General features: G+C 34.0%; 1 protein-coding gene across 1 annotated transcript in view; it reads left to right on the top strand.

Moving 5' to 3' along the window:
* ppp2r5ca (protein phosphatase 2, regulatory subunit B', gamma a) overlaps positions 1-7012 on the top strand; it is a 35013-nt gene extending 28001 nt beyond the window's left edge. Inside the window, 6 exon segments of the mRNA XM_032546398.1 lie at positions 36-206; positions 1229-1356; positions 2188-2289; positions 2408-2480; positions 3540-3656; positions 5234-7012. Of these exon segments, the coding sequence (XP_032402289.1) occupies positions 36-206; positions 1229-1356; positions 2188-2289; positions 2408-2480; positions 3540-3656; positions 5234-5368 (726 nt within the window). The 3' untranslated portion in view covers positions 5369-7012.
* The last annotated feature ends 2554 nt before the right edge of the window (positions 7013-9566 follow it).

Below are 9566 nucleotides of genomic sequence, written 5' to 3' on the forward strand. Positions count from 1 at the left end.
TATAACTGGTTTCCAACCTGCATTTATCCCCACAGGTAGTAATGGCTCTGCTAAAGTACTGGCCAAAGACTCACAGCCCAAAGGAGGTGATGTTTCTCAATGAGCTGGAGGAAATCCTGGACGTCATTGAGCCCTCGGAGTTCGTTAAAGTTCAGGAGCCACTTTTCCGGCAGCTGGCCAAGTGTGTATCCAGCCCACACTTCCAGGTACGGGAGAGAAACAAAGGAAAAGCAGAATTAAAAAGGTTCAATCAACCTTCAAAATGTTACATTACTTACAAGAAGTCCACTTATTTAGATAAATATAACAGTTTAGAGGTATAAATTGCACTGATTGAGTTAATGTTATGTCATTATTATGGATGAGCAGTGGTGATCCCAAAAGGGGGGCTTAAAGGGGTCATGGCCCTTCTTGGAAAATGCTTTCCACCACAAGGCCCATCCCAGAGAATCATGTTCATGTGATAGAAAGACATACAGTGATCTCCTTCAATGAAGATATTAATGGAAAGCCCAATAAATTAATAACTCCAGAATAAATAATTCAAAAAAGCTAAGCTGTGCCTTGCTAAAATTTTACTGGCCTGATCTGACCACACCAATGAGAACAGATTTAAGTATTTTTCTCCATATCTGGATAAGTTGAGAAAGACAACAGATAAAGAAGAAGAAATATTTGTACTTTCAAGCTTTTTTCCTTATTTTTCCAAGATGCTACAGTTTAGTGACGAGTTTTTTAAAAAAATAGACATTTTTAATAATGTCACAGCTGAGCATGATTTCAATGGCAATTTGTCTTAAAATAGTAATGACTGTCAGGACTTCGACTATATCATTTGACATAGGCAGTGGCGATCCCAAAAGGTGGGTCAGAGGGGACCATCGCCCCTTTTGAAAAATGCTTTCCACCAAAATACCCACCGCAGAGAATGATGTCCATGACATAGAAAGACAAAACTCAATAAATGCACAATATACAAAATACATAAAAAATAAATTATGTATTTTTGGCAGTGATTCAGCATCATATGTAAACCTTATCAACTGTAATTTTCTAATAGCTGCTTCTTGGTGCTTCTAGTCAGAAGTTTAAAAATGAAATCAGAACAAAATCAACCTACAGAGATCTGTATTTGGGTTTTTTAGCCTTGAAGAGTAAAGACTTGTGTCAGGATTTGTATCAAACTGATTTTGTGTAAACTGAGCGATGTGTTGTTTTCCTCCGTCAGGTGGCGGAGCGGGCCTTGTACTACTGGAACAACGAGTACATCATGAGTCTGATCAGCGACAATGCAGCAAAGATTCTGCCCATCATGTTTCCGTCTCTCTACCGAAACTCAAAGACTCACTGGAACAAGTAAGTTACGCAAGGTCGCCACCTGCTGTTGTGTTTGGGGAGTTTCTGCTCAATTTGTACTGCAAGCAGAATCAGTCCCGTCTGTTTCTGTTCCCTCAGAACTTTAATCTGAGAGTTTTGATGTTTTCTTATTTTTTTTCTCGGCTTGTCTTTTTTTTCCTCAGAATTTTTGACTTTTTTTCTTTAAAACTTTTGACTTTTTTTCTTCTGATTTGACTTTTTTCCCTGTTGACTTCTTTTCTCTGTATTCAGATTTTTTTATTCCCTCAGAATTCATTTTTCTCAGAATACGGTTGTAGTAACATGAGGCTAAAATGTCCCATTAATAGAAAAAACACAAAAAAAACAATTAGTTATATTTTTTCTAATTTAAACAACCTTTTTCTTATAATTTTGAGATGTCTTTCTGGTAAAATTCTGCCTTTTTTCTGCTAATGTTATAACTTATTTAATTACAGGAATGTAATTATTCTCATAGCCGGGCACTAATACTTTCTGGTACTATTAACAGTATGAAGAAATCAAAATTTTAATCTGGTATGAATAAAATATATATCTGAATTTATGTTTAAGCCGCAACACTTAAACATAATAAACAATAAATTTCTGTCATTCACAACAATTCTCTACATAAATGTTTAATTTTCCCGTTACGTTAGACCAAACGTCATGTTCGTTTTGTTTTTTAAAGTGTTTAGAAACCTTAAAAGTAATCAAAATCCATTAATTGACCAGAAAATTGAAAGATAATTTGCATAAATTTGTTGCTCTGTGGCAGAACTTTATGTTTTTGTTTTTAAATATTATAATTTTTTTGTTTTTTTCCCACAGGACCATCCACGGCCTCATCTACAACGCTCTGAAGCTTTTCATGGAAATGAACCAGAAACTGTTTGATGATTGCACACAGCAGTTCAGGGCAGAGAAAAATAAGTAAGTCCTTATTTTCATCATTTTAGGATGATTTAGATGATTTTACTGCTGTTGGATTTTTGTGTTTTTAATTTGTTGCTTGATGAAATCTGAGACATTTTGGTGTTTTGATGAACAGAGAAAAAGCAAAGTCGAAAGAACGAGAAGAGGCATGGATCAAGATTGAGAATCTCGCCAAGTCAAATCCACAGGTAAACTCCATATTTAACATTTATTTTACCTGTTTCTCTCTAGAAAACCAGGATGTTTTATCACAAGTCCTCACATTATTCTTCATCTTTAAATATTAAACAGGTAGCTTGTTGTTTAAATGTTAGCTAGTGAGCAAAAGAGTGAAAATAAACCCATAACTTACAACTATGTACTAAAATTGAATAAACCAGCTCAATTTTAATGTTGAATACATTTCTGATTTTAAAAGTATACAGATATGGTGTGTTCACTGACCTGAAAAATATCAGATTTTTTATTTTTAGCTCAACCTAAGCAACGTAAAATCAGCTGATTCCAGTCACCTATCAAAATGTTGGCATACAAAAACTTTCATAATGAAAAAGTTTTATTTAAATTAAAGTTCTGTGATATCCGGGGGAAGGAGGTCAACAAAACAGACGTGAAACTTAAAAAAACCTAAACAAATTATATGAACATGTAGCTTAATAATCCATCTCTACAAAGAAAAAATAATGATTTTCAAACAGAAACCATGATTACAAAAAAGTGTTTTTAGCCAGATACAATCAAATGCATCAAAACTCATAAATAACTTTCCAAAATTCAGCAAACAGGAAATTTGTCAAACTGATTTAACATGTTTTTTGTTGTTTTAAACAAAATAGTCTAAAGTTAACGTATTTTAAGTGTTTTTGTGTTATTACAATCACATGTGACTAAAATGAATAACTAATAGATACTTGTGTGTGTTGAGTCAGTTTTTGTTGTAACTTTATTATAGCAACATAATCTACAAAAGTATATTTTATTCACAAATTTACATCAGGAAAACATTAAACATATAGAAAACATGTAATAAGAGCTTTTCGAGCGGATTCTGTTTTCTGTTTGACACTTGAAACTTTTTAAATCTTCATAACTTTAACTATTAATTAATAATAATTAAGTTTTTTTAAAGATGTGCCCCAGAAGTGAAGAGTTTTGAAGATTAGCTTTGATTTCTTCTTCTCCTTTGCATGCCACTGAAACTCCTTTCTCCATCTTCTTCTTCTTGCTTCCCTCTCTTTGCGATCCAGTTCTGTTTGTATCTTGATTCCTATGACATCATAAGTCCCGTTGCTATGGAAACGGATGTCCCTTTCATAGAAGATGTACAGAGGTTAAAAAAGGCAGTTGAGGAGGGCGCAACTCAGGTAAACCTGACTTTCTCTCCATCTCCATTTATCCTTCTTAGACTAATTAATTTATTCAACTAAAATTTATTTAGTTTTCTTCATTTACAGAAAAATTCAGGGACACATCTAAGAAACAACTAAACTTCAATAAAGACATCTTCTTAAGTGTTTAAGTAATGCAAAGTTTTTAGTCCAAAATAGTAAGAAAAGAATATAGCTGAAGAGAGATATATGAAATATATGACTGTATCTGACTTAAAGTGTAAAAAAAGTCTTAGCTTAGCGTTGGTAAAATACCAAACTGCCTAATAATGTTTAATATCTGCTTTCCCATAAATGTAGGTTGAGATTTTGCTGTTATTACAGAAATATAAATTTTTACGTAAATACTCTTAAAGACAAAACTAAAACTGTTCTCCCAAAGTAAAATAAATTAATAAAAATGAAAAACATTATACATTACTGTAAAGGGAAAATTGAAAACTGAAAGAATGAACCTCTGGTATTTGTCGGAGCAAATTAGCTAGCTAATTAGCTAATCATTTATTAAAAACGAAAATATACAACTTAACGGACTGAATGTTCTGTTTGTATGGGAAATGTTTGCGTGTTTTTTGGGTTTTTTTGGTGTTGAATCCTGATACATTATCGGCGTTGTTGTCAGTTGCTATGGCAACGAGTCTGTGCGTAGCGTAGCCGACAAAGAGTGAGGAAAAATGTGGTTTTGAGTCATTCTTCAACAGTCACAGATGATCCCGCCCTCATCTCCCTGCTGGAGGGCAAAAAGCTTCTTGTTAATGATGACTAGCCTTGGTTTTAGCTATTAAATTATCAACATAGCGCACTATATCTTAAATGTACGCCTGATATAGAAAATAAAAAGGGACAGAGTGCTTTGCTATTAATTGTCAACACTAAGACAACTAGACGACAAGGTCAGGAAAAAGTTTTAAATAAGAAAAAGAAATTGTGAGGCAGAAGGAAGTAGGTCAGTTAAGCTAGCTTGACTATGACAACCTTAACATGAAGATGTTCTGTGGAATTCAGTTGAAATTTTTTTTTAAAAAAGGTGAACTAAACACCAACTCTGACAAATCATCAGCTGAGCAGGTGTTTTTAAATGAGCTAATCCACGTCCGCTGTTAGCTTAGCTACTAGCAACGGTAGCTAAGCTAACACAGCGATTACTTATTAATAATTGCAAAATAAACATTGAGCCTAAAAACATAAAAGCGTAGCGTTCTGTTCTTTATGTGGGAAATGTTTGAGTGTATTTTTTGTTGAATCCTGAAACGTAAAGTGCCGTTGTCAGTTGCTATGACAACGATTCTCCCTTCATAGCGGGTTTCAGTTGTTTCATAACGGTTTCTCTGCATCATTTTCCCCTTTGCTGTGGCGCTGAATTAATCAGCGACATCTCCAGCTTCATTTATTTAACGGACGGTTAGTAAAAGAATCGTCTTTTTGCCCTGCAGCGTTGTGAGCAGGCGTGAAATTTCCCAATGTAAACAAAACAACGCGGCGCGTCGTTACCTGGCGACTTCCATAAAACACGCTGAGCATGACAAAATTTCTGTTTTTGTCCCCAACCTCAGTTGCAGGGGGAGCAGCGAAAAGAGCGGCCCATGGTGAGACGCAAATCTGAGTTGCCTCAGGATATCTACACCACAAAAGCCTTGGAGTCCCACCGCAGAGCTGAGGAAATGTTGACCACCCACGACGGGCTCTAGACCCTCCAGAGCCACGGACAGAATAACGCTGGCGAAACGCGTTTCTTTTACCCAGAATCCTTCAGTTTGTCTTCATTCCTGCAGAAACTCTTCAGCCGCCTCTCTGTTTTTCCACTTTCTCAGGTTATTTTATTTTTCTCCGAGGATGATGATGATGTTTTGTGTCTTTTATCCCGTTTCGTCCCCGTTCTTTCATCACTGTAATCATTGTGGACAGCACAACGTTGGTTTCTACCAATCAGACGTTTAAGGTTTGTGTCTTTAGTTCAGCGGGAACAGAGAACCCTGCTATTCCGAGTTAAAGAAATAAAACACGATAGTAGTTTATTTCTGTTTTGGTGCCAAGACTGTTGCGTTCTTTATGCTTGATTTATTTACTGCCTGCCTTTTTGTTTGTTGCCACTGTTTTGATTTTCTTTTCTCCAGCACACTTAAAACCAAACTTGGGCCTGTTCTCAGCCTTGCGTTGCTCAGAAAAAAACAAATAAAAAAATGACGAGGAAAGAAGAGGATTACTTGTTTTTTTTTAAATGTCCTGTGGACATTTTATTTTATTTTTTTAAGTTTCCATCTAATTGTTTTTGTGCCATATGCCGCTCCTTTTTCTTTTTTTATTTTTCCTAATATCTATTTCTGTTTGAAAACCAGATGAGTTAAAACAATGGTACTTTCTGCATTGGAAGAAAATGACATGGAAAAATGTTTGTGCTGTTGCCATGGCAACACCATAAAAAGTTATTTTTCTTTTTTTCTGTGCGCACGTTGAAAGATTTGCACGGTTGAACTGGTAAAAGGAAAAAATCTCTTCTGTTACATTTGAAAACTTTGATTAGGACCTTTATTATTCTTCTGTTTTACATTTATAAGATTTTGAATGCAATTAAAATATTAGAGGTAATTTATTTTTAAATTAATGATCCTTCAGTCAAACTATCAATAATTTTTTTTAAGTTAAATAATTTAAGTCCCTCTTGGTGTTTCCCAGTAAGTACCATTGTTTAAACTTAAAACATCCGCTGGATTACATCTTTTTTATTTTGTTTTCTTGTCTTTGTCTTTTTTTTCCATCCCTGGCCATTTAAAAAGCCCAGTGCTGAAACAGACTGGTGTGAAAAATGACCTCAAAAATGCCAGATGTGAAAAAATAATAAAAAAACTGACATTGTGACTTAGTTGAACTGTATTAATACTGTATTTGCTTGAATGCAAAAAAGCTGTAAATTTAGACTGACCATGTCAAACATGTACCTTTTACCCTGGAGGAATGCCATTCACCAAACTGGTTTCTTCTGTCGGTCAATACATTTCTGCCTGCTGGGAGAAATGGGTTTTTATTTTATTCAGTCCAGAATGTTGAAATGTTCTTTTAATGCTGAAAACAAGTCATTTATAATAAGAAAAGATGATTTAGAAATTATTTGGTAGCTTGTTCTCTTTCCACAAGATCTAGGTATTTTAATTTCAACACATAATTTCCAAAACTTGTTAACTTAAGTGTCCTTTTGTATGTGACCTGTACTATATGATTCATTTATTGTATATATGATTTACCTTGTTTCATGTAGTGTTATATATCTAGATTATTTTGTACAAATTGTCCCTCTGTACAGAATAAAACATACAATAGCAAGTGAAAGAAATTAATCTGCTACCTACTGTCCTATTTTATTTGTCTCTGAAGTGTAAAAAATATGTTTTAGGTCATTCCTGAACATTTGTCTTAAATGTAGAATAAAGATATATTTTATTGAGGGGTGACAGGGTTAGATTTTCAGTTTCAATAACAATAGCTGTGTTTTTGTTAACTATATAATTGCGCAATTTAACATTTCAGAAATAAATGTTCTTGAAGGAAACATGTCAATTAAAAAAATCTATAATTTTTCAATAAAACCTTTGGCGCTAGGATCAAGTGTTTTTTAATTTTTTTTTAGCCGTATTGAAATGATATGGATATACGTTCAAGTCACGTGATCAAAAACCGGATGTTGGCGCTGGCGCAAACAACGAAGAAGAAAACGGCAGGAAGTGGTAGGAGGATAATGGCTTAGCATGTTTTTAGTAGCATCGTTTTCACAAAGTTACTCACGTGTGACTTTAATTACGTTTCTAATTTTGTGTTTTTTCGACATTAGTGGAATTTAGACAAAGTTTGCGCACATTTGTAACGTAAACGCAGCTTTACGTTACCTTCAGTTAGAAATCTCACCAAAAAAGGTAAGATGAAGCCCTCACTGTAATGATCTTTAAACCGATTATCATTAAATTAGACACATTTCAATAAAAAAACATCAATACAATACGCTGTCAGTTAGTATGTCTTAATAAATTGAAATATTTAGTTTATAAAAGTGACCTGGGGTTAGAAATGTTACCACTTTCATGAAGAACTGCATGTGTAAAAAAAAAATCTTCTCCCCTATCAGTTTAAATTACCATAAACATTTTAGCAGTGAGCTTTTATGGACACAAGAGGGAGGCATATCCACAACAAAACGTCAAGTTAAACCGTTAAACCAGTGAATTTTGGATAATAGTGCGGATTAACTGCTGCTATGATTATGTTAAATGAGTTTATCATCAGATCAGTCTGCATTGCAACCATAAAAACTAAACAAATAAACATTCCTGCACGTCTGAAACGTTTTGTAAGGTAAAATAGCAGATAACACAGAAACCTCTTTCCTTGTTTGTCCAGCAGGTGGCAGCAACATCACACAGGAAGTCTGCTCGGTTTACGTTTCTTCTGACGTTTCCACCTGTTGACGTCTTCACGGTCTGCGCTCCGCAGGTGTTCTGCTGGTTGACATAAAATGTTTACACTTTACAGAACTTTTATGTCGCCATAACCGAACATCCTGCGCAGCATTCAGCTGCTACTGACGGTTGTTTCTATCATCCACATTACTCTGCTTAAAAAAGAGAAATGCTGTTTTAGAAATGGTTAACGATTCTCAATTTTTTCCCATGTTTGGCAGAAGAAGAAGAAAAAAAACTTAATTGAATGGTCATTCTTGTCTTTCAAGGAATCCAAGTTCACTGCACAAAAACAAAAATCTTACCAAGTGTTTTTGTTTACTTTCTAGTGTCAATATCTTAGTACACTTGAAATAAGACAAAACTAACCTTCAAGTAACTTTTCAGCAAGATACAGGAGCTGTTTTAAGTAAATAATTCCTTAATATTGATGAGAAAGTTCTAGTTCCATTGGCAGATTATTTAACTTATAATGAGGGGAAAATAACCTGTTACAAGTGAGAACATCTAAATACTTCCTTAATATTGGGGGGAAAGTACTTGTTATAAGTGGAACAAGACATTTTTTCCATATTTTAAGTTAAAATGTTTAGTTATTTCATTTATAGCTAGTTGTTTTTCATCAATAATAAGGAATTATTGACTCAAAACAAGCTCCTATTTCTTGTTGAAAAGTTACTTATTGTATTTTATTTATATTGGCTTAACATTAGCACATATGCTCATTATAAGGGGTATAAATATCTGTAGTTGTGCATAAGAATTGTTGAGATTTTTAAGCAGATTTTTTGCTAATTTTAAGTGATAACTGAGAGGAACCGAAACTGCGCTGCAAAAACACAAAATCTTTCCAAATGTCTTAGTACGCTTGAAATAAGACAAAACTACAAATAAGTTTTCAGCAATCTATAGGAGCTTGTTTTATATTGATAATCCCTTAATATTGATTAAAATGTATTAATTATAAATTAAATAATCTGGCAGAGGAACAAGACATTTTAACTTAAAATCGGGGAGAAATGTCCTTTTCTACTGGAAGATTATTTCACTTTTAACATGTTGAGTCACATTCCATGGTTACCAAGCAACCTCAGCCAAGCCCAGGCCCGTTACCTAGCAACCCAAACGGAACTCCAGCATGTTTGGTCAGCTGGTTTTTCCACTGTATACAAGTTGTGAGAGACACTTGTTTTAGTAAATTGGTAGATTATTTAACTTATAACAAGACTTTTTCCCATGTTTTAAGTTACATATTGTTTTACTCTTTTGTCAATATTAAGGAATTATTTACTTGAAACAATCTCTAATACATTGCTGGAAAGTTATTTGTAAGTTGGTTTATTTGAAGTTAATTGCACTAGAAACAAGACCAAAAATACTTGGTAAGGTTTTGTGTTTTTGCAGTGTTGGTGTATTGAAGGAGCAGAAAAGAAACTTTAGA

The sequence above is a fragment of the Xiphophorus hellerii genome, chromosome 19, assembly GCF_003331165.1.
Source record: "Xiphophorus hellerii strain 12219 chromosome 19, Xiphophorus_hellerii-4.1, whole genome shotgun sequence".
Taxonomy (NCBI): Eukaryota; Metazoa; Chordata; class Actinopteri; order Cyprinodontiformes; family Poeciliidae; genus Xiphophorus; species Xiphophorus hellerii.